Below are 25,295 nucleotides of genomic sequence, written 5' to 3' on the forward strand. Positions count from 1 at the left end.
CACTTTGTATTTGATTGAAATGTCTCTTAAATCTCTTTTAAACTATAAGTCCCTCTGCCCTGTATTTTTTTCTTGCTATTTACTTGTTGAAGAAACAGGCTTGTTTGCCCTATAGAATTCACCACAGTCTGGATTTGGCTGATGGCAACTTCTTTAACTTCTCTGTCCCTGGTATTTCCCATAAACTGATAATTGCAGAGGCTTGAGCAAGTTTGAGCTCATTCTTTTTAGCAGGAATGCTTCACAGGTGGTGTGTGCTTCCTGTTGGGAACTTTAGGAGGTACATAATGTCTCTCTGTGTCTAAGTTCGTAAGATTGCTCCTTGTCAGCCTGATCCAGTCACTGGGAAATCCCCCCGATGGTTTAGCTGCCACTGCTGATCATCGCACACAAGCATCATTTCTTCAGGGGCTGCAGGACAGTGACAGTACTCCAATGTTGATGATTCCTTCTGAATTTGTTAACTGGAGTTCACTGATTAAACAAAAAACAACTATAACTTTGCCTCATTAACTATTTGGTTTCTCTGAGGTACAATTTAAACCAAAAAAAATCAGCATTCATGTTTCTTTCCCTTTAAGTTTTCAGAATACTGAGTTGGCCATAACTTTTCAGATTTTAAACTGATTTTACAGGCGCAGTCAGAGAGACTGGGAGAGGTGGAGAGACTTGCTGGGCGTCACACAGGAAGGAGGACTAGAATGCCACGTTGGGTCATACCTAAAGCCAGTGATCTGTCCACAGAGGTGCAGTGTCTTCTCTGAGTGCCATATGATTTGACAGCGGTCGTGAATCAGGGAAGCAGTTGGTAAGCCATAGAGGCAGAGCTTGCCATTTCTAACTTAGCATTGAGTCTTCCTTGAGGCTGCCGTAGTTTCACCGGGTGTGTCTTGACTTCCCAACAAACAGGGAGGGCCTGCGGGCAGGGCCAGTCTACACGTGGTCAGCAGCAGCCCCTCACCTGGTGCAGTAATGAACCAGGCTGCCCTCCACGCTCTTCAAGTTCTCTCTTGTAAGCCATGCCTCCCTGGCTCTCCCCGCTGACGATTGCCATTTCCAGCCCTGACTGATTTTGAGTGCTGGCCTTGAATGCTTATCCAGGCCTATCTATTAGGCCAGTCTTCTACAGGCACCCCCGACTCTCCTGGCTAAAGCTACACCCGTGTCCCCACTGCCCAAACCTGCCCCTTCTCTCCCAAACCCCATCATCCCAGTTCCCAACATCACTGCTCCTCAGATTTCCCAGCTAGAAACTCAGCCATCTCGGACCCCATCGCCACACCTCCATGCCTCAGGCCAAAGCAGATGCTGAGATGAAACATCGAGAGCAAGATGCTTATTAAAGATCAAAAGAAGGAAGATTGTGGAAGGAAGAGGGATTGGGCATCGTGACACAGGCTGACAGACGAGGGAGCTCCGGGGATACCAGTGCCCCCTGGAGTCTCTCAACGAGGGCTGAAAAGCCCACCCTCTGCACACCTGGCCCGTGGGCCTCCTGCCCCTCCCGCACATCTCCTCCCCTCCCATGCTTCCTGTGTTCCAGCCACACCGTTCCGCAGATAGACACGCCTCCACTCCTCCGTGCCATTGCATAGACTGCTCTTTGCTTGGAATGTGCTTTGCCCACTTCTATCTGTGAGCCTCTCACCTTCCTCCCTTTACCTTCTCCAAGGAGGAATAAATCCCATAGTTCCCTGCATAAACCCATTCAAGCACCAACCGCACTATATTACGTTATTGGTATCTGAGCCCCTCCGCCCGCCGCCCAGATCACAAGCTTCCAGAGGGCAGGAACGGGGCTCAGTGCAGCTCCCCGGCTCCCAGCCGACTGCCCAGCACGGAAGACACTCAGTCAATACTGACTGCTGATGGTGAGCTGAATGGTTGTGGTTACACAGAACCAATCCACAACAGCTTGTCTCATCTGAAATTTTGCCATAGATCTCCCAAACAAAAGAAATGAGTACTGAATTTGAGAGATGTTTCAACATTTTAATTTTATTTTAAGAACTTGCTATTTTTGTCTCAAAAAAATACAAAATTCATTGTGCAAAATCCATTCAGATAAATGACCTAAGTCCCATGTGGTACAAAATACCTTTCCCAAATGGAAGATGGAAGAGGAGGGTTTTCCATGCGGAGGACAAGGCGGCGGCCGGAGTGGGGGGGGGGGGGGGCGGGACGTGTGTGTGTGTGTGTGTGTGTGTGGTCACAGCATGGAGGCTGCCTGCTATGCTGGGATCTGATCCATGTGAGCTGTGTGGCCTCTGGCAAGACACACCTCTCATCACCAGGTTACTGCCTGTAAAATGGGCTGGTTTCAAAGCCTCTTTCTTTTCAAAACGTTTAGTTTGTGGGATTTTTTTGTTTCATTAATAGACTTAATTTTTAAAACAGTATAAAAAACAGCAGGTAGTATAGATTTCCCACATTCCCCTCGCCACGGCACAGTTTCCCCTGTATTAATCTGCACTAGTGTTAGCATGAGGTTTGCAGGTTTCTCTGTGGGGTAAATTCCTAGATGTGGGATTGCTGGGTGAAGGGGAAATGTTCCTGTAATTCTGGGAGATAATGCCACAGTGCCTTTCAGAGGATTGTACCATTGTGAACCCCCACCCGCCGTGTACCGTCACTGAAACCCCTTTCAGCTCCAACAGATTTTGTCCTATCTCCTTCCCAGAACTCAGGCCCAATGGCTAACTTCTTGAGGCGTTTTTCTAAGATGCGGGCTCCCCATTGACCATCACCAGCTGTGCCACGTGCAAAAGAGCTGGAATTAGAAAGAGTGGCAGGCAGAACTCCAACTTCCAGGCTCCCAGCGCCGATACTCTCCACCTGCTGTGAAACTGTGACGCTTCCTACGTCCCTTTTCCCTGGAGCCACACTCGGACTGGCGTGGCTGAGCTGCACAATAACCCGTGCTTGCCTGTCACCTGAAAGTGAAACTCCAGACCCGCTGTGCCGTCCAATATGGTTGCCCCTTACCACGGGTGCCTATTTAAATTTCAAATAATGAAAATTAAGTAAAATTTAAAACTCAGTTCCTCAGTCCCACTTGCCACATTGCAAGTGCTCAATAGCCACAGGTAAGCTAGTGGCAGATAAACTGCAGCGCACAGATTTCCATCATTGCAGAAAGCTGGGTTGAATAGAGAAAGCTGCTCCAGAGAGGTGAGTCTTCATATTGGGGCTATAAAAATGAGAATGTTGCCTGACCAGTGTGGCTTAGTGGTTGAGCGTCAACCTATGAACCAGGAGGTCATGATTAGATTCTGGTTAGGGCATGTGCCCGGGTTGTGGGCTCGATCCCCAGTAGGGGCCGTGCAGGAGGCAGCTGATCAATCATACTCTCTCATTGTTGATGTTTCTATCTCTTCCCCCTCTCCCTTTCTCTCTGAAATCAATAAAAATATATATTTTTTAAATGAAAATGACAACTAAATGCAAGGATTGATCCTGAACTGGATCCTGGTCCAGAAAAATGGCTCAACTGACTAAATTCGAATAAGGTATGAAGATAAGCTAACAGTATTGTATCTGTGTTCATTTCCTGGTTTGGGAAATTATGCTCTGGTTATGTAAGATGTTAATACTTAGGGAAGCTGTATTGTGAAGCGTATTTGGAAATTCTTTGTATTGTTTTTGCAACATTTTTTGTAGGTCTAAAATGATTTCAAAAACGTTTTAAAAATTTTTACAAGGGGAAAAAAAGGAGAGTGTGTGCCTCATGGAACTGTCAGCGTGTACAGATAAACCTGGGAACAGAAACAGCTATGGAGCAAGCACAGCATTCCTAAAAGCCAGTGGATGAGTTAAGGGTGGTCCATTTTGTAAGTGATGGATGGAGCCCTTCACCAGTTGGAGAGACGGGAATGCTGGGTTTGGCACCTGACCTCACCACCTGATTAGTTGCTCAGCTAGCCTGAGCCCGTGTCCTCTCTGACAAGACGTCTCTTGCACCTGTGAGGCTCTGAGATAGTGGAGATGAAAGTGAGCTGAGAGATGCGAAGGACCATACCTGTGGGAAGGGATTACCTGCAAAACCCAAGACAGGCCCCTGGGCCAATCACTGAAAGAAATTGCAAGCATTTGCCTGCTGGCCCTGCATGACGATGCATTTCTGTAAAAGCAGCTGGAGGTTTGTTAACGGTGATTTTTTTAAGCCCTTAAATGGCGGTCGTCTTCTGTTCAGTGGCCCCCACTCTGAGGTCCCAGCTCCTGAAGGTCCAGCCCCTCTGGTTACATGGCTGTACACCTCCTGGGGCTGCCCGGGCCGGCGTTTATTTTCCTCCTGATGCTTTCTGAAAAAGACGAGACTCCTATTGCCTCATGTTGCCTAAGGGCTGGTTTCAGGTTTTCACTGGCTGCCAGAATTTGTGTTAAAAGAATAAGCAACAGTAATATTTAACATTTTGGAAAAAGAAAAAAGTTATACCCAATTCCTCCACTCTGAAATGACTCTTCTCCTACCCTGCCTGTGGCAGCTGTGCAACGGCCAGCATGCCAGGGGCTTTCCTTTTCCCTCAGTAACATGCTCTCCATGTTGTTCCTGTTGCCACATGATTGACCAAGGTAGCCTTCACTGCTACTGGCGACTGCCTAACACCCCATCCCAGTGGTCGGCAAACTCATTAGTCAACAGAGCCAAATATCAACAGTACAACGATTGAAATTTCTTTTGAGAGCCAAATTTTTTAAACTTAAACTTCTTCTAACGCCACTTCTTCAAAATAGACTCGCCCAGGCCGTGGTATTTTGTGGAAGAGCCACACTCAAGGGGCCAAAGAGCCCCATGTGGCTCGCGAGCCGCAGTTTGCCGACCACTGCCCCATCCTGTGGTTTCCTGTAAAGCGCCATGCCAATCAACATTACAGTGTTTAAGGCTTTGTCATCAAGAGCTGGCCTTGGGTGGGGGTGGGGGCGATGGTAAGATATGTACACATATAATACCTTAATAAAAATATATATAAAAGGAAAAAAAGAGCTGGTCTTGTTTCTAATGGGGGATTAGTGCTGGAACCTATTGTCCCTCTTGCCTGATGGTCCCATGGGACGCCCTGAATACCAAGCCAGGCTTTTGGGACTGACAATTTTTTTTTTCTTTTCTTTTCTTTTCTTTTTTCATTACAAGCTCCATTTGTTTCATCCTTTTTGTTTAATAGGTGGAACTCAAAAGTTGGGATGGCATTGGAAATTTTGAACTCTGACTGGCTCAACTCATATTAAGCCAATTCTGGCCCGTATGTCTTAATGTTTGTAAAAGAAAAACAAAACAAAACAAAAAAAACTCTGCAGGCTGTTCCAGCTTTATTCCAAACTGGGGGGGAAATCAAGTATAGAAGGCTGGAGAGGAAGAGATTGTAGCATCCCTGGCTCTGGGGCTGTGAACACCATAGGGATCACCTGGGACAACGCCCTCCTTGCACAGGTGGGGAAACCAGGGCCAGGAGGCACTGTGATTTGCTCGAGGCCTCACCTGAGTTCCAGAAAGAGGCAGAGCCGGGACCAGGAATCTGGAAGGTTCAGAGCCAGCGCCACGGCACTGTGGTTTGAGCAGCCTTGGAAGGCTCTGCCGCATTCCAGTGGGGGCCACGCTGCTCTGACCCTGGGGCCGGGCGCTGCCCTGAGCAGGAGCCGGGCAGGGGACGCTCTTACCAGCCAGGTCCCTCCTGCCGATGGCCACGAGGCCCTCAAAGAGCACTTTGGTGGGGTTCTCACCCGCCGTGGTCACGCCATGCAGCCAGATGAGCAGCATCCGATGGCCATGCTCCTGGTAGCTCTTGGTGCCTGAGGACCATGAAGGAGAAAGAGAAAAGGAAAGGGAGTCAACCTGGCCCACTTAGCATGAGCCAGATCTAAGCACGTGTCTGTGCTGCCTGACCTGCCTCTGGAACACCAGCCCTCCTCTGCTCCAGAGGGGTTCAGCCCAGAGAAGGGGAGGGGAGGGGCAGAGCAGCCTCAGATAGGGTGCAGGTGGAGCTTTTGTGCTGGGGACCCTGAACCTCCCCAGCCCCAGGCTTTCTCCTGAGCAGCTACCACGCATGCTGTTGGTGTCACTCTGAAGAGAGAACTGGCACTCATTGTGGTACATGATGCACAAGGCGGCCGGCTTCATCTCTGGCTGCTCAGGACAATCTGTGCCTGGCACGCTAGGGGCCCTGCTCGATGAGAAGTCGGCTTAGTCAGAGTCCGAGCTGGCCAGGTTCTTTGCCGGCATCAGCGGTTCTCGACCGAACGTGCCCACTGGGCACACCTGGGCAGCTTTAGGAACTATTGACACCTAGGCTCCCCCCCACTCCCAGCTTCCCACAAGCGTGGTTCTGGGTACAGCCTAGGCACTGAGTGGTGCTACCGCTTCCCAGGTGATTCCAAGGTACAGCCATGTTTGGAAAGAAGTGTTCACGTCTTCAGTGCCGGTGGTGGCATTGACTTGTTTCAAACTCTGTGACTCAGTCTGCCCTCCCAGGCAGGGCGATGGCGGGGGCAGCCGTCGGGGCCAGGTCAGTCCTTTCGCTGTGTCTGACCTTTCTCCCCTTTGGGCCCTCAGCAGGCACTTCCTCAGGGTGCTGCCCTCGGTGCGGCAGTTTCATCCGACCCGTTTGTTCACCAGCCTCTGCCCCCCAGGGCCCCTCTATCGGCTATGAAAGCTCATGTCTGTGATAAAGTTTACTTTCGGATACCCTGCTCTATTCCACTAATTGGTTTGCATATTTATGTGTCAGGTGTCTATATTAGTTATTTTAACTTTATAAATGATTGAGTCTGGTTGGGTTAGATCCTCTTCACTACCCCACCCCCCAGAATATTCATTTATATGTTCCCTGTTTATTCTTTCAGTCAAGCTTCAAAAACTCCTATATTCATTTGATTAAAACTAGATCAGCCCTGACCAGTTTAGCTCAGTGGATAGAGCATCGGCCTGCGGACTGAAGGGTCCCAGGTTCGATTCTGGTCAAGGGCATGTACCTTGGTTGCAGGCATATCCCCCGGAGGGAGTGTGCAGGAGGCAGCTGATCGATGTTTCTCTCTCATCGATGTTTCAAAATCTATCCCTCTCCCTTCCTCTCTGTAAAAAATCAATAAAATATATTTTTTAAAAAACTAGATCGCCGAAACCGGTTTGGCTCTGTGGATAGAGCGTCGGCCTGCGGACTGAAGGGTCCCAGGTTCGATTCCGGTCAAGGGCATGTACCTTGGTTGCGGGCACATCCCCAGTTGGAGGTGTGCAGGAGGCAGCTGATCGATATTTCTCTCTCATCGATGTTTCTAGCTCTCTATCCCTTTCCCTTCCTCTCTGTAAAAAAATTAATAAAAAATATTAAAAAAAAAACTAGATCAAAGATATTATTTCCAGCCAGGAATACAAAATGTCATTCCATTTACCCAAGTTTTCTTTTATGGCTAAACTAATTTTTATTGTTTTATTAATATGTCATTCATATTTCTTTTTATAAACACACATTATTATAAAAGTAATATCTTTTTTAAAATGCCTCTATATGTTTGGCCCACTTATTGATGGTACATAGGAATACTCTGGTGTTTGTATATTTTATATATTTAGCCATTTCATGGAATTAAATTTTGTTTGTTTGTTTGTTACTCCTCACCCGAAGGTATTTTTTCCATTGATTCTTAGAGAGAGTGAAAGGGAGGGAGGGAGAAGAGAGGAAGAGATTGATGCGAGAGAGACACATCAATCGGTTGCCTCCTGCCCACGCCCCAACCCGGGCCAGGATCAGGCCTGCAATCCGGGTATGTGCCCTTGACTGAGAACCTTCAGTCTGTGGGCCAATGCTCTAACCACCAAGCCAAACTGAGGGCTGAATTAATTTTTTAATGTTTTAATTGATTTTTTAGAGAGAGAGGAAAGGAGAGGGAGAGGGCGACAGAAACACCCATCAGAGAGAAACATCAACATCGACTGGCTGCCTCCTGCTGGGGGGATCGAGCCTGAAACCTGGGCACGTGCCCTGACCAGGAATCCAACCAGCCACCTCTTGGTGCATAGGTCAATGCTCAACCACTGAGCCATACTGGCCGGGCTCATTGAATTATTTTATTCTAAGAGCTTTTCAGTTGGTTCTTCTGGACTTCCTGTGTATATAATTATAGCATCTGAACTTAATAAATCTCTCTCTTCCTTTCCAGTATTTGCACTCATTTCTAATTCTGTCTCATGCCTTAGTACCAGGGCCAAAATTTTCAAATATACGTTAGGTAATAGTGGTCACAGCAGCTCCTCTTCTTTTTACTGGGAGGGCCTTCAGTTTCCTGTATGAACCGTTTGTGTCAGCTCCAGCTAATTCATGAAGAATGTGAAGTTCACAGGACAATGGGGAGGGAAAAGCAGAAAGCATGCCGGTGCAAAGGCCTGGATGAGTGAAAAAAACACGCGGTGTGCTGGAAATGGCACGTGGCTTCATGTGGCGGAGCTGCGGGTTGCACAGGCTTTTTCCCCAGAAGCACAGAAAACAGAAGCTACCTCAAGTGCCCCACCCTCCACCTGCTGGCTGCTCTGGGGTGCCAAGGCGAGGGGTACCTGTCCACTGTTGCTCGATGGCATGGACATGGGCCTCAGTGAACTCCCAGGCGTATGCGAGCTTCTTCCACTCGTGGGGCCGCAGGTACCTGGAGGCCAGTCGCCACAGCACAGAGCGAAGCTGCTGAGTTTCCTGCCGATGGTCCTGCTTAAAGGTCAGACTCTTCCCAGAGCGGTCACTGGGGTCCCTGAGTGAGAGGTGGTCCTGTGGGTGAGATGCCAGAAGTGCAACAGGGATTTCTGGGGGGAAATCCCTGTCAGGCTCTCCCTCGTGATCCTGGGCTGGAACTGGGAAACGGTGTCATTACCAACCTGGGCTTACTGACTGCTACTCTGGTTTCTGCCTCCATTCCTTGCCTTGGCCTCTGAGACCCAAGCTGCTCACACTGTTCCTCCATCCAGAAGTCCTTCCTCACCTCTCTGTCCCTCAAGCCCATTGCCACAATTAAAAGGCCACCCAAATGTCACCTCTTTCAGGAAGGCTTCCCAACTCCTCTGTTTTCTCTGTTTTGATGTGGTGCAGGTGTCAGTAGGGTGACTCAGCAGTTGTGGCTAAAACCAAACAAGGCACTGGACTTGCCACGTCCCAACAAACAGTGAAGAGTGAGGTGGCAGAATTCTTTCTATGCAAAGCCAGTGATAAAATGAGAGGTTACAAAAGAATTACATAATAGCATAAACTAACCCACAAAGGCCTCTGCAAGCCCCTCTAAAGGAAGTGGATACAGAGTTCCGGTTGTTGAAAAGCTCATGGTGAGAAAGGTCACCCTGGTGTCTGCATGTTACTTCCTGGCCAACAGTGTCTGGCCAGTCACCTGTGAGGGGAGGACCTGGGAGCTTGGCTCCCACTCGGGTAGTAAGAAGCCATTTCTTAGAGCAGTGTTCTCAGCTGCCTCTCTGTGCATCGGATCATCTGGGAGCTTTAAGAACTATTATGCTTCATCCCTGTAAGGTCTGGGGCTGGGAAAGCAGGAACTTTACAAACTTTGCTTTCTAGCCTGCTTTAGCCTGCTTGAATAATGAGGAAAATAAACTTAAGCTGTCTGACCTTGTAGGCCAGAGACTAGATATGCCCATAATTTCAATGCCATGCCAGGTGCATTTTTAATTGGATAGAACTGTGTTGTTTTCAAGGCCAGCAGCGAGATAACCACTAAGTGCACATAGGGCTGGCTCTTTAATAAAAAGGGAAGTTCTACTTGTAACCTTGCTTAGAATTTGAATGCATTTTCTCTAAGCCCACCGGTGCAGCCCACCGGTGAATAAAGTGTGACTCCCCCCGCCTGTGCTCTCGGACCGCGGGACCTCACCCGAGAGCTTTCAATAAACGCGATTTTTCGCTTTTAACCTGCTTGTCTTGGTCAACTTATTGGTTTCGGTCGGATTAAGTCTTACATCTCTGATTAAACCTTACAATCCCCAGGCCAGAGATTCTGATTTGCATTGGCCTGGGGAGTAGAGGGGGGAATGCGTGATTCTAACTGCACCTCTGCCCTAGAGTTGAGAGCTTTAAAGGCTGATGTGGTTTAACATTAAGCACATAAACAAATCATTTCGTTATTAATATCCTGGGGTTACATTTAGGGGTTGTCTGTTGTAAAGGGGTTATAATGTTTATGAGACTCTTGCATGTCAGTGAAAAAGAATATCTCATGATTCCTAATGAAACTGGTTATCCACCAACTGATTTGGAATAGTGATTTTTTAATTTGAGAGGTGTAGAGAAGTTTACTAAGTTTGTAAACAATATTGGAATAATATTTGAATGAAATTCACCTTATTTATAGGTTTAACTTATTGGGTTTACTAGGATAATTTTTAAATTGAGGAGGCATTTGAAGTATGTGAAAAGAAAATCTATTATATTAAATGTACTCATTCACTTTAAAATTTTTACAATAGTTTAATTAACTAAATTCATACAGGAGCCAAACCCTAAACAAAAGGCTTCTTTGAAAGTGACTATTCAAATTTACTGGGATGTATAAATAGAATAACAAGATTTATAAAATAAACTTAAAATTTACAGAAAATTAGTTTTTTAAAGTTATAATAAATTTAGTATTACTTTTTAAAATGGAAGTAAATGTAAAAAATCATTTTCTGTACATAAACAACCCTCAAAGACACACACACAAAAAAAACCCCTGCCCCACCCCCACTTGCTGACAACTAGAACAGCAAATGCCTGGCCTTACATCAGCCACCCTTCTTTCCCAGTTCCACAGCAGACATCCCTAATCACTCCCAGCACACTTTCCTCCTGGGCTGAGGAAGTTGCCTGAATACAACACCCCAAGCAGTAATTCCAATCACCTGGAGATGGCAGTGATGTAGGACCAATCAGCCATCTCTTTACTCACAATGCACGCTTGCATCTATTCATCCCCCAACCAGGAGCCATAGCAGCGTCCTGTAGTCTCTCCACACTGGTGTGGGTGCTCCCCATCTCAGACCCTCACAAACAACCCTGGTGGGAGGTAAGGCAGGGATTATTACCGCCTTGGAAACTGAGGGGCCCCTGAATGGGTCAAAGCCAACTCTACCTGGAGCCCAGGTCGCTCCCTTTGCGCAGGGCCCCAGTACCTTCTCCCACTGGTAGAAGCGGTCAGCTTTTATGATCATGTCCACCAGGCTGATGTGGTTGCTGCGGGCGGCCACGGCCAGGGCGGTTTTCCCTTGCTGCAAGCAGAAGCAAGGAGGGAAGCCAGAGTTTCTACAGGACGGGTGTAAGGTGATCTCTAGCCAGGACTACAAACCCTGCCGCCCAAAGAAAGTGGTTTCTAGCCATCTACACTTCTTACTGGAGAGTAGGAAGGCTTTCTGGTCATGAGGAGGGAGGTGGAAAAGTCACAGGTAGAATAAGCAATAATAATAATTCCAGCCACCACCTCCTGTGTTCTCTAGAATTTAGAAAGCCTTGGTGCTTATGAAATGCAGCCTGCATAACACTTCTACATCACCTGTGAAATAGGTGGTACCAGCCCCATTTCTCAGATGAAACCAGAGTCCAGAGAAGGGGCTTGGACTCACTGAGTCAAGTTTGCCTACTTCCCCAGATGCTCCCAGCTCTTTGATCCAGGCCTCCCAATCAGGGCTGGCCTCAACCACCCTCAGGGATGGGAAGCTCCTCTTTGAGTTTGGCCAGCTGCCCGAAGGCCCAGCTCAAAGCAGGGAGCCCCTCCCAGGTCCAGCCTCAGAGCCTGGTCCTGCCCAACCCTCCTCACCCCATCCCAAGGGCCTTTTGCAAATAACCTTCCCCTCACAAGCCTCATACTAGGTCTTCACTCTTCTCAGACCTCCAGCCACTGAGGACATAGTCACCCCACCGGCATGATGTGCTGAAAAGCTTCCCCCTCCTCCACCGGTGACTCAAGGTACCCAGAGTCTGATGGGGCCATGAAACAGAGGACTACCACATCCTAGGCCTAGAGAACAGGAACAGGGAGGGCCAAGGGCTGAGGGCCCTCCAAGGAGGCCGGGGAAGGAAATGGAGCAGGAAGGCTTCCTGGAAGAAGCTGCATTCGAGGTGGTCTGTAAAGGAGGGGAGGCCCTGAACGCTCTGAAAGCAGGTGGCCATGAAAGCTTGAACGGGAGGCTGGCTGTGAGCAGAGGTACCTTCTCTCTCAGGTTTAAGTTAACGCCCGCAACCAGAAGCATCTCCGCTATGTCCTGCCGGGCGTGCTCTGCGGCCAGGTGGAGGGGCGTCTGCTGCCTCTGGAAGAGAAATCAAGGGGACAGGGAAATGGAAGAGCATGTAGAAGTGGCTGTGCTTAAAGCCAGGATAGGACCAAGGTGGGTTCACTCCCAGTTGGGCCTTAACGAAGTTTCTCTAAGAAGTTATGAGGAAGAGTAAGCTGGGTTTAATCGTAAGCATAATACCAGAGAAAAGTTGGTAAAAACAAAAAAATACTACTCACTAGCCCACCTAAGTCAACCTTCGTAATGATATTTCTTCTAGTCTTTTTTTTAAAATGCAGAATGTTCTTAGTTTGTTGGTTTTACATATTTGAGACCATCCTGAATATGCATACATTTTGCACCTATTTTTATACCTATCATAACACTTTACACATATTATCAACTCTAATAAACACCATTTTAAAAAATCTCACCCAAGGATATGTTTGATTTTAGAGAGAGGAAGGGGAAGAGAGAGAGATTGATGTGAGAGAGAAACATCCATCAGCTGCCTCTTATATGTGCCCTGACTGGGAAATGAACCCGCAACTTAGGTATGTGCCCTGACTGGGAACCGAACCCACAGCCTTTCAGTGTATGGGACAATGCTCCAAGGAACTGAGTCACACCAGCCACGGCAAACACTGTTTTTAATAGTTCTGTCATAGTCTATGTCAATACTGTAATTTACCTAACCACTTCTCTATTATGAAGTATTTGGCCCATTTTCAAACTGAAGACTGATAATGCTGCAATGAATATCTTTGTGCATGAGCTCTTAATATATTTCTTGAAGCTCAATTCTCAGATGTAAAAATAGTCACCATTGTAATGGTATATGCTATCTCCTGCCAAAATGCTTTCTTCCCCTAGTGGTGTGTATGTGCTGGCACCGAGGAATACATGGGTACGAGGTGGATTGAGGGAACAGGGGTTTAAAAGGGCTCCTGACTGGTCACAACTTCAGGACTTGGAGGCCTCGTGTTATTACACAAGACTGCCCTAGTCACCCCTGCCCCGGGATTCTCCCTGGAGGGAGTGGGGGGGAGTCAATGAAAGGAAAAGTTTGAATGTAGGAAGGTGTTAACTACAGAGTGTATATATATATATATATATATATATATATATATATATATATATATATATAAAATGGGAAAAACTTGAAAACAACCAAAATGTTCAAAATAATAGGGGAATGGTTAATAAAAATGATGCTACCACTACCGTCAACCAATCAAGCTATAAAAGCAATGCCTTAGCTTTGGGCCATCTGGTAGACTGCAGCCAAGCCCAGCCAGTCTGGGAGGGTGTGCAGAGGCTCTGTGGGAACCAAGTGGTTTCTGTAGCCACTTACATTGTCGGTGGCGTCCAGGTCACTGCCAGCATCGATGAGGAGCTGAACCAGGGTGGGGAAGTTGTGCCTCACAGCGAGATGCATTGGAGAGGCTCCCTGCTGGGGTGAGGGAGACACAAATCAATTGATGGGTCCCTCTCAGGACTGCCGAGCAGGAGGCGGGTGCTGGGGGATGAGGTAGGGAGGAGCATTGATAGTGCTTCTGGGTTGGTTGGGTGGCCTGAGGCATTTACAGTCCCATAGCCTGAATCCCTGGGGTCCACACACTGAACCTCAAGGTGGGTGGGGACCTGAAGACCCAAGTTTGAGACTTTGCTATGCCAGGACCTCACATTGTGACTTTGGGCAAGTCTTTTTCCTTCTTTGATACTCTTCATCTGGCAAGTGCTGTTTGCCAAGGTCCCTTCTAGCAACAATACCTTAATGTTCTCTGATATCCCATTTAACCCACACATGAACCTAGAGTGGTATTTTTATTGGTATTTTCATCTTACAAATGGAAACACTGAGGTTCAGAGAACTTATGGACCTTGCCAAAGGACACATAGCTAATAGATACCTTGTGTTACTGAACTTTCAACCCCTGGCGCCTCAGTAGATGCCTGTCACCTACTTATGCATGATATCAATGAATGAGAGAGCTGGATGTGACTGGAACAGAGATCTCACTCCAAGTCCAACACTTATCCAAGGCCTTGCTCAAGGCTAGAAGATTCCCTTCCCTATGGTCCCCTGTGACCCCTGACTGCATGACAAAGCGAAGATACTGTCACTGTATCCCCTTCTCTAGGTCACACACATCCTGTGCAATAGTACAAAGCCAGTAAAATTGGTAGTATAGATCTATACTGATTATGAAAATATACCCTCACATATTGAGTATAAAAAGGTTATAAAACAGAACACACACACACATACAGCAAGAATGCCCACTGTTGCCACTACTAGTTTAGGACAGGGAAAAAACGGTTTATAAATATTAAAAAAGATTTTCCCAGCCAGTGTGGCTCAGTAGTTGAGCATCAACCTATGAACCAGGAAGTCGCAGTTCGATTCCTGGTCAGGGCAATCGATGATTCTCATTAATGTTTCTATCTCTCTTTCCCTCTTCCTTCCTCTCTGAAATCAATAAAAAAAATATATTTTAAAAAAGATTTTAATGATATCATTATTTGTAGGCAACCTGGTTGTTTTAATCTAGACAGGTTAAAATAGTTATTACCCTTCCTCCCCAACCCAAAACGCTACTAGAATTAATTTAAAATAGAAGACAAAAACACTCAAGTAATTGTAATAAATGTAGCTCTCTGGTGGGTGGTGGTGATAATAAGGAAGGCTACGAATGTGTAGGGTCAGAGAGCATATGAGAAATCTCTACCTTCTGCTCAATTTTGCTGTGAACCTAAAACTGCTCTAAAAATAACGTCTATTAAGAGAACCAAACACACCCAGAATGATGAGGCAATGTCAAGGGACACAGGAGCCAACTGAAAGGGCTCCGGATGGTCAAAGCTGAAACATTTGAGCAACAAAGTAACATTGAATTATAAAAGGATCTAAAGAAATAACTCACAACCAAAGAACTTAAACTAGAAAAACGATTAATGGTTCAGAGTCAATAGTAATCTAAAACAATAACAAGGAATCACTTAACTATAGAAGAATATCTAATATTGGTGAAAGGTCACTCATAAATGACTGGAAGCTATGTGGTGTGATGTCTTGGGAAAGCAATTTAACAACTTGCACCAAATCATAAGATCTTGGTACAGAGCAGGGGTTGCCACAGCCCCAGGCTGAGACAGGGTGTGGAACAGAATCTGACGGCGATGAATCAGACCAGAGCTCGAGGAACAGGAGTCCCCACAGGCAAACCACTCAGCAAGCCTGGCCGGCAGCCGCTGAAATCGATGAAGAACCGGTCAGTAAACAGAGCCAGAGTGAAAAGAAGGCAAGGAAGGCTGGGTCCAAACTGCACCTTCAAGAGGTTACAGAGGTCATAAGGGTCATTATCCAGAAATCTAAGAATATCCTCTTTGTCATCACAAAACCAGATGTCTACAAGAGCCCAGCCTCAGATACCTACGTAGTTTGGGGGGAAGTCAAGATGGAGGATTGATCTCAGCAAGTCCTGCTAGCGGCTGCTGAGCAATTCAAAGCTCAAGGTGAAGCTGTCTCAGACATTCAAGAAAACACAGACTCCAACTGTCAAGAGGAGAATGAAGAGGAAGAGGCTGATGAAACCAGTGTGGGAGTTAAGGACATAGAATTGTTCATGTCACAAGCACATGTGTCGAGAGCAAAGTCAATCCAAGCCCTGAAGAACAATAGTAATAATATTGTAAATGCTATTCTGGAATTCACAACGTAACCATCTGAAATGAGGACTTGTTTGTTTGTTTGTTTGTTTGTTTGTTTTAAAAGGAGTGATTGCTGCTTGGTTTGAAATTTGTTCTGTTTCTATCACTAATAAGCCTTTTTGTGGGATTTAAAACAGGAATCATAAAAATGTTTTTACTACCTGACCTGGAAATCCTGCTTGGAGAATACATCTATAATGCAAAATAAATAAAAAGTTATGCCATAAAATGTTCATGAAATCATTCTTTATAGTTGCAAAGTCAACACCAACTTAAATATCCAACAGGTGAGGATCTGTTCAATGTAATGTGAATAGTGGACCACATCTGTCACGGTCAACACCTAAAAAATGTCTACCAGGGAAACTTTGCAGCAACATTGGGCACCTGGGCTCGGGAGACCCCACTGGACTGGAGTCAATTCTGGTGTCTTGATGGGGAAAAACAAATAAGCATTCTTCCTTGCAGAAGTCTGCCTTATTCTGGATTTATTCTAGAGGTGCTACTACTATGAGGAGAAACAGAGAGGGGATAAAGAAAAGTTATTGCTTTACTAGGGTGTCAGGATTAAGGATGCCCCTTTTCTCTAAATTCTAATGAATTGTGTTATACTGTTTTTACAATAATGTTTATTATATATTTTTAAAATAAATCTTTATTCAGATTATTACAATATTACAATTGTTTCTCGTTTTCCCCCCATAGCTCCCCTCCACCCAGTTCCCACCCCACCTTCTGCCCTTACCTCCCCCCCAATGTCCTCATCCATAGGTGTATGATTTTTGTCCAGTCTCTTCCTGAACCCCCCATACCCCTTTCCCCCTGAGAATTATCAGTCTACTCCCTTTCTATGCCCCTGATTCTATTATATTCACCAGATTATTCTGTTCCTCAGGTTTTTAATTCACTTGATTTTTAGGTTCGCTTGTTGATAGATATGTATTTGTTGTTCATAATTTTTATCTTTACTTTTTTCTTCTTCCTCTTCTTTAAGAATACCTTTCAGCATTTCATATAATACTGGTTTGGTGGTGATGAACTCCTTTAGCTTTTTCTTATCTGTGAAGCTCTTTATCTGCCCTTCAATTCTGAATGATAGCTTTGCTGGGTAGAGTAATCTTGGTTGTAGGTTCTTGCTATTCATCACATTGAAAATTTCTTGCCACTCCCATCTGGCCTGCATAGTTTCTGTTGAGAAATCAGCTGACAGTCGTATGGGTGCTCCCTTGTAGGTAATTAACTGTTTTTCTCTTGCTGCTTTTAAGATTCTCTCTTTGTCTTTTGCTCTTGGCATTTTAATTATGATGTGTCTTGGTGTGGTCCTCTTTGGATTCCTTTTGTTTGGGGTTCTGTGCGCTTCCTGAACTTGTAAGTCTATTTCTTTCACCAGGTGGGGGAAGTTTTCGGTCATTATTTCTTCAAATAGGTTTTCAGTATCTTGCTCTCTCTCTTCTTCTGGCACCCCCATAATTCTGATGTTGGTACGCTTGAAGTTGTCCCAGAGTCTTCTTACACTGTCTTCAACTTTTTGGATTTTTTTTTCTTTTTGCTTTTTCAGTTGAGTGTTTTTTGCTTCTTTGTATTTCAATTCTTCGACTTGATTCTTGCGTTCCTCTAGTCTGTTGTTGGGTCTCTGTATAATATTTTTTATTTCAGTCAGTGTATGTTTGATTTCTAGTTGGTCCTTTTTCATATCTTCGAGGGTCTCGTTATATTTATCGGCCTTTTCTAGGATATTCTTGAAAAGCCTTATAACCATGGTTTTGAATTCTATATCCAGTCGTTTGTTTTCCTCCATTTCTTTCATCTGTGATCTGTTTCTTTGACGCCACATTTTCACTGCTTCCCTGAGTTGGTAGGGTAGATTTGTGTGCTAGGTTTCCTCTATGGCCCAGTGGGTCGGCCTCCCCAGTTAACCTGAGGTGGACACTCTTGGTGCACCCCTTTGTGGACTGTGTGTACAGCCTTGTTGTAGTTAAGTCTTGATTGTTGTTGGTATCACTGGGAGGAATTGACCTCCACGCCAGTTGGCTGTAAGGATCAGCTGTGTCTACGCTGGGAGAAGTTCGGTGCTGGAGAAGTTCGGCTCGCCTGGAACTGGGGTTCAGTGCAGTCAGAACTGAGGCTCAGTGCAGTCAGGAGCCTCTGACTCCCTTCCACTAGGGAAAGCCTGTGGCAACCTCCGCAGCCTTTGTGCACACGGGCGTGCGCGCCTCCAGAACCCTGCCTGCCGGGGCTCCCCCGGGTCTCCCCTGGGTCTCCGAGTCTCCGGTGCCTTTCTCTCTACCTGACAGTCCAGACTCCCCCTGTATGAGCCTGGATCCACGGGGTTTCGCCCGGGACTGGGGTTCAGTGCAGTAAGAACTGGGGTTCAGTGCGGTTGGGGGCTTCCTTCCCCCTTCCGCCAGAGAAAGTCAGCCAGGCTCTCAGCCGCCCTTCCTCTCTGCGCGCACAAAGATCCTTTGCCGTACCTCCAATTCTCTGTGAGCTTTTCTCTTTCCTTCTAGTTGTAGAATTTTCACTCAGCCAGCTTTCCTGTGGTTCTGGATGGTGTCCATTCTGTCTTTTAGTTGTAGTTTTGAAATTGTTGTGCGAGGCAGCAGTTTAGGTGCTTACCTATGCTGCCATCTTGGTTTCTCCCAATGTTATATATTTTTAACATATTTCTATTTATTTCAGAGAGGAAGTGAGAGAGAGAAAGAGATAGAAACATTGATGATGAGAGAGAATCATTGATTGGCTGCCTTCTGCACACCCCCAGGGAGGATGAAGCCCAAAACCCAGGCCTGTGCCCTGACCAGAATTGAACCATGAACTCCTGGTTCATAGGTTGATGCTCAACCTCTGAGCCACACCAGCCAGGCTACAATAATTTTAAATAGAGTACTTATTTCAGCTATGTGAAATGACCTTTCTAATTTAAGCAATAGATAGTTCCTCGTTTGTGTAATGGGATTAATAATAGTACTTATCGATATGGAAACAGAGGCCCAGGGAGGTCAAAGCTGCTTGCCCAAGGTCATCCAGTTTGAGTGGCAGAGCCAGGCCTCAAAGCCAGGCTGTCTGACACCAAAGTCCAAGTCTTAACCACAGGGTTATACTGTTGCCTGTGGTACACTGCATGTGCCACAACGTGACAGGAAAAACGTGGACAACCAAGAGGCTAAATCTGTAATAAGATCATTCCTGACTCAATGGATACAAGAGAGGAGAACACGAGGAGATACTTCGCTTGGAAGGAAAGCAAGCTTGGTTTCTAATCGTGTCCCACAGAACCTTTTATGACTCTCCTACGTGCTGCCAGTTGGCCCCCATCCTAACCCCAATCAATGGAGTCATGGAAGACCTTGTGGTCACGGGGACCTCCTTCAGTCCAGGCCCCCACACTTACATGATCAGCCACGTTGGTGCAGCCCCCTGAGTGGATGAGGGCCCGGGCCACGTCCTCAGAGCCAGTGAGAGCTGCATAATGGAGGCAGCTCTGCTCTTTCTAGAAGAAAATAGAAATCAATGCAATGCCCTACGGACCCTTCATAGCAGGGTTTACAAAGCACTTAGGGATTCGTTATTCCATTTTCCTTATAACCCCTCCCCCTCCCCCACCCTCCTGGGACTGTTATCCCCTTTCAACTCTGAGGCTGAGGAAATCAATACTTGCCCAGGCCTGGTGATAGTAAAAGGAGCTCACTATGACCTCAGCCTTTCCTTGCCTCCTGTCACAAACTCCAGAACACAGGCCAAAGGCTGCACAGTTTCTTACCTGGTAGAGACACGCAGAGTACAGACTCTGAGGAGATGGTTTTCAAAGAAGGGGCCAAATAAGATTTGCCAGTACAGGGCAAACCCCAGTACAGTGCGCATCATAGCGAACTGCCTACTGGTCATGCTGCTTGTTCCAGTCATTCAGTCACAATGGTCGCTTAGGCTTTTATACATATAGATTAGTCATACTTGGAGTGGTTTAACATTGATATTATTAAACTTACATTTGCCATTTTGCTATTTATTTTCTTTTTCATTAATCCTCACCCCGGAATATCTTTCCCATTGATTTTCAGAGAGAGTAGAAGGGAGGGGGAAAGACAGAAAGAGAAACATCTATGTGAGAGAGACACATTGATTGGTTGCCTCCCCATTTCACAGTGGGGAAAAGAGGCTCAGAGAGGTTAAGTAACTTGCTCAGATCACAGCAGCTCAGCAGTGGAGAAGCCAAGACCAGAACCTGGGCCTGCTGCCTCACAGCCTCTGTGCACACAATGTGCTGGAATCACTGTGGCTATTACTGCTGGCGCAGTTACAACTCAGCAGCCCAGAGCAGCCATCCCAGCCCAGGGCATGTGTAGGAGGCAACCAACTGATGTGTCTCTCTCATATCGATGTTTTTTCCCCTCTCTTCAACTCTCTCTAAAAATTAATGGGCCCAGCTGGCATGGCTCAGTGGTTGAGCATTGATTTATGAGCCAGAGGTCACAGTTTGATTCCCAGTCAGGGCACATGCCCTAGTTGCGGGCTCGATTCCCAGTGTTGGGCATGCAGGGGGCAGCCAATCAATGATTCTCCCTCATCATTGATGTTTCTATCTCTCTCTCCCTCTCCCTTCCTCTCTGAAATCAATAAAAATATTTTAAATAAATAAATAAAAATATATGGAAAATAATATCCTTGGGTGAGGATTAACAAAAACCTCAGACATGCAATCCAACAAAGTAATTACTCGGTTATGCGTAAGATGAAGGAATAGAGCTATTTAAAAGTCCGCCGTCAGTCGTGGGGAGGCCTGGCTACCTGAGTGAGGGCATTCACGCTGCTCCCAGCTGCCAGGAGGAGCTGCACACAGTCCGGGTGGATTCCTTCAGCAGCCGTGTGCAGGGCGGTCAGACCCTCCTGAAACACACGGGAGAGGGGGAGAGATAGGGGAAGAGCAGGAGGCTGAGGCCAGGACCTGAGACCAGAGGACACCCTCCTGCCAGGCTCCAGGGCTCGGAGCTCTCCACTGCCCTGCTCCTCTGCTCCTAGGACAATGACCCCATTATCTGCGGTTCCCTAATCCCTGCCCTTGATTTTCTCACTTTGAGGGACAGGTGGTACACCCATCCCCTCCTCCACCCCTCTGCTCAGGCTCTCCTGCCCTCCAAGCAGCCTCACCCCGCTCTCTGTCCATTCCCTCCTATTCCAGGAAGCTGCCCCTGCCCATCCTGGTCACGAGACTTCTCCCTTCTGTGAGCACACACCCTGTGTAATCCCTCATGCCTGGTGCCCCACTAAGCCTGGAGTTTTGTGCTGTGGCTTAGCTTTTCCTGGCGGGCTGTTGGTTCAAGAACATATCCTCAGCTTCCAACTTTAGGGCCCCTGTGGGGGAAAACCACGGCCTGGGGGTTCCTTGAAGGCAGAGAGTGAGTGTCACCCATTTCTGCATCATCCAGGTGGCAACTCACCACATTCCTCTCCTCCAAGTCCAGCCCGATGTCTACGAGTTGCTGCAACACAGCCAGGTGGCCCCGGCCAGCGGCCAGGTGAAGAGCCGTGTTCCCATCCTGTAAGAAGGGGCTGGTAGAATCACACACCTTCCAGGCCCCGAGGGCCCGCTAGAGCCCCCCCTTATTTTACAGACATGGAAACTGAGGTACAGAGAGCGAGTGACATCCACAGGGTCACCGAGCAAGTCCATGCCACACTGCAGCCCTGAATGCTGGGCCAAAGCCATCCTGCTCCTGAGAACTGCCGAAAACTACAACCAGGGCACTTCCAAGGGCCACGTCCTGGTCTCTCTTTTTTTTTACCATTCAAGGCAGACACATACTTTTAAAAAAATAAATACATCCCTACTGTCTAAAAGCGGCCCCTCCCAGGGACTGCAGCCTACCCTCCCTCCTTCTGCTCAAGGCCAGGACTCCAGCCTCTGCAGCCTTGCCTTTTCCCAAGACATTATTAGCTTCTCGTGGAATATTGTGGCCCACCCTGACCACACACTTAAAACTGGGCTCCACCCCTGTCCTCCTGACCCTCATCCTGCTCCACTTTTCCTTCTTCCGCATGGCACCGCCGGCCTTCTCATACCTTTATGATTTACTTGTATGCCATGCTCATGGTTTATTGTCTGACTCTATTGGCAGAACGTAAGCACCACAGGGTGGGGATTTCTGTCCATTTTGTTCTCTGGTTTCCCCGAGTGCCTAGAATAGGACCTGGGCAGACGGCAAACTCTCAATAGACATTTGTTCAATCCTATATAATAAAGAGGTAATATGCAAATTGACCATCACTCCAACACACAAGATGGCCGCCCCATGTGGACACAAGATGGCCACCACAAGATGGCCGGCAGGGGAGGGCAGTTGTGGGTGATTAGGCCAGCAGAGGAGGGCAGTTGGGGGTGACCAGGCCAGTAGGGGAGGGCAGTTGTGGGCAATCAGGCCAGCAGGGGAGGGCAGTTGGGGGTGACCAGGCCAGTAGGGGAGGGCAGTTGTGGGCGATCAGGCCTGCAGGGGAGGGCAGTTTGGGGGGACCAGGCCAGCAGGGGAGGGCAGTTAGGGGTGACCATGCCAGCAGGGGAGAGCAGTTAGAGGTGACCAGGCCTGCAGGGGAGGGCAGTTAGGGGCAAACAGGCTGGCAGGGGAGCAGTTAGGTGTCAATCAGGCTGGCAGGGGAGTGGTTAGGGGTGATCAGGCTGGCAGGAAGAAGCGGTTAGGGGCAATCAGGCAGGCAGGCAGGCGAGCGGTTGGAAACCAGCAGTCCTGGATTGTGAGAGGGATGTCCAACTGCCCATTTAGGCCCGATCCCACAGATTGGGCCTAAACGGGCAGTCGGACATCCCTCGAGGGATCCCAGATTGGAGAGGGTGCAGGCTGGGCTGAGGGACACACACACACACACACACACACACACACACACACACACACTGTGCACGAATTTCGTGCACCAGGCCTCTAGTGAGTAAATAATGTGATGGGAGCTTCACATTTGCCTCCTGGAACTTGAGAGCCAGAGGACTGGTAGTTGCCTCACATGTGAGAAGTACAAAGGTGACAGTGACAGAACCAAGAGGCTCCATGTGGTGGGGCAGAAGGCACAGTGTTCTTTGTATTAGAAGTCCCATGAGGGCAGCCTGCTTGGGGTTATCCTTAAAGGGATCTTACTACGAAGGACAGCTGGAAGGAGGGTGAAGGGCCCCAGCAAAGAGGAGGACAGCTGGAAGCGGTCAGAGATAGGTATGTCCCTAAAGAGGAACCACAGATGGAAGACCAGGGCAAAGACCCCTGAGGGACCACAGAAGCATCCAGAAGGGAAGATGCAGCCTTGGCCATTCCTCACACCCCAAAGGCCCCTGGGACACATCTTGCTGAACCAGTCATAGGGGCCTCCTCACTCAGGCTCCTTCCTCGCGCTGGCCTGTCTCATTGCCTTCATGAGGGGTGGACATTCCCATGTAGGCACAGATCTTTAAAGAGCCCGATGAGGATGTGAACATATCCCAAAGCCAAAGCAGCACTTGAAAGAGTTGAAAACACGCCCCGCTCCCCCATCATAGATCCACATGCACATAAAACAGCTACACCTGTCTTATGGGAACAAAGGTGGAACATTTAAATTTCTTTTATGATGACAGTTATATTATATTATATTATATTAATAAACAAAAAGCAAGTTTTAAAAATCCCAACAGCTTTGTTTTGCTTCTCTCCCACCTCTCTGCAAATGTGCATTTAGCGGCCTCGTCAGCTCTCTGCAGCAAGGATCAGGCTGTGGGAATGTGGCCATAGGGTTAAGTCTCCTTGATCAAAGAAATGCAGACAAACTGACAAGGGCCCCCAGCTAGCAGGGCAGGGCTTTCTTCTTCCTTCTGGGGTATAAATGTCCACATCCTGCCCTTTGAAGCCACAGGTGGCGGGGACCCCTAAAAGGGCACTTGAATTCTGCCTGGGCAGGGCAGGGGGCTCAGAGGCAGGAGAGCCAGGCATGGAGGGCTTGGCCTGGGGCCCAGTGACCTCTGCCCTCTGCAGTGGGGATGCCCAACCTCTCCACCTCTGCGAGGCCCTATCAGCATCTCCTCAATGTACCCAGTGGAATTAATCACTTCCTCTGGATGCTCAAAGCCTCTCTACCATTACAGCACCTGTGACAACGTGTGATGTCATCGTTATGTCACTGTGTTGTCTGACAGGTGGGATAGCAGGAGTCAGACCTTCAGCAGCCCAGAGCCTTGAAAAGCTCTCTTTGATGCCCTCCCCAGATGAAATACAAAATGAAAATATTCCTCATCTTGTTACAGAAAACCGAAGAAGAACAAAGCAATACTTAGAGAGATGGAGTTACTTTTATTACGCGCGGGTCCAGAGGAAAATGTCTCTCAAATTCTGGGCCCCAACATGCAGGAATTTTCCCTATTTATATGTTTTTACCTTCTTTGTCTCCCAAATATGGGGTGTTTCCGGCCCCTTTTGCAAGTTCTTAAAGAGCCCGTATGTGCTGGGGCCTTGAGACCTCAACCAGAGGCCTGGCCTGGCGCCAGCACTGATAACCTTGTCTGGGAAGGTTTAATGGCCTCTCTGAAGTGGGAGTAGTCTTAGCAAGCAAGAATTTACAGAAGCCAAATAGCAGGGTTAAAATTTCAAACAGCAGTTTTTATATAAGATGGATGCTTCAATCTGAGCATACAGAACTTAACAGGGGTGTACAATTTTAAAGGCTTCTCTCTAGAATTTCTGATTGCAGGCTTCTGAGCAAGTTCATCAAAGCTGGGCTGGCATAACTCAGTGGTTGAGCATTGACCTCTGAACCAGGAGGTCACGGTTCTATTTCTGGTCAGAGCATATGCCTGGGGTTTGGGGCTGATCCCCAGCAGGGGGCGTGCAGGAGGCAGCCAATCAATGATTCTGTCTCATCATTGATGTTTCTATCTCTCTTTCCTCTCCCTTCCTCTCTCTGAAACCAACAAAAATACATATTTTTTAAAAGGCTGGGCTTTTCTCGTTCTCTGGTTTTGGTGCCCTTGCTCTCCTGGGCCCTGAGTGCAATCTTTTTGCCTCTGGAGTAATGTGTCCTGGCAGGGGCTGTCCTTTCCCCCTCTCTGTAATCCTGCTTCCTGGCTCAGTGCCTGGCACAGAACACAACCATTTCCAGCCATGTTTCCAAAATGAAGGGAAGCAGCCTCATCTGATTCTCAGGCCCCAACCCAGCCTTTTCATCCCAAGAGGATGAATGCAGACAGATGAATTCAGTGCAGACCTGAGGGCTCAGTGCCCCAGGAGGCAGCCTAGTGAGAGGAGGAGCACCGGGCTAGGCATCAGGATGCTGGCTCCAAACCCAGCTTGGCCTTTGCCTCGCTGTGTGACCCGGGCTAAAGTAGTCCCCTCCCTGG

At 47.6% G+C, this 25,295-nt stretch overlaps 1 protein-coding gene and 1 pseudogene across 12 annotated transcripts in view; one reads left to right on the top strand and one right to left on the bottom strand.

The window, feature by feature from the left end:
• Positions 1-2,375: 2,375 nt before the first annotated feature.
• Positions 2,376-25,295, bottom strand: part of ANKDD1A (ankyrin repeat and death domain containing 1A) — a 33,425-nt gene continuing 10,505 nt past the window's right edge. For 3 of the 11 annotated variants that reach the window (XM_080677442.1, XM_080677433.1, XM_080677441.1), the window contains exons 7-15: positions 21,373-21,471; positions 20,723-20,821; positions 19,329-19,427; positions 13,578-13,676; positions 12,161-12,259; positions 11,129-11,224; positions 8,543-8,747; positions 5,656-5,787; positions 2,376-4,301 (exon numbers count right to left, since the gene is read on the bottom strand). In XM_080677442.1, coding sequence (XP_080533568.1) covers positions 4,240-4,301; positions 5,656-5,787; positions 8,543-8,747; positions 11,129-11,224; positions 12,161-12,259; positions 13,578-13,676; positions 19,329-19,427; positions 20,723-20,821; positions 21,373-21,471 — 990 coding nt within the window. In that variant the 3' untranslated portion in view covers positions 2,376-4,239. Of the gene's footprint in view, positions 4,302-5,291; positions 5,788-8,215; positions 8,375-8,542; positions 8,748-11,128; positions 11,225-12,160; positions 12,260-13,577; positions 13,677-19,328; positions 19,428-20,722; positions 20,822-21,372; positions 21,472-25,295 lie in introns of those variants that run through there. The other 8 variants (XM_080677438.1, XM_080677439.1, XM_080677436.1 and 5 more) reach the window with 6 other exon arrangements.
• On the top strand, positions 15,080-15,898 carry LOC308253998 (nascent polypeptide-associated complex subunit alpha-like; annotated as a pseudogene). The gene is made up of 2 exons: positions 15,080-15,110; positions 15,338-15,898. The product of its transcript is annotated as a nascent polypeptide-associated complex subunit alpha-like (transcript).

Source organism: Plecotus auritus, assembly GCF_963455305.1.
Source record: "Plecotus auritus genome assembly, chromosome: 1".
Taxonomy (NCBI): Eukaryota; Metazoa; Chordata; class Mammalia; order Chiroptera; family Vespertilionidae; genus Plecotus; species Plecotus auritus.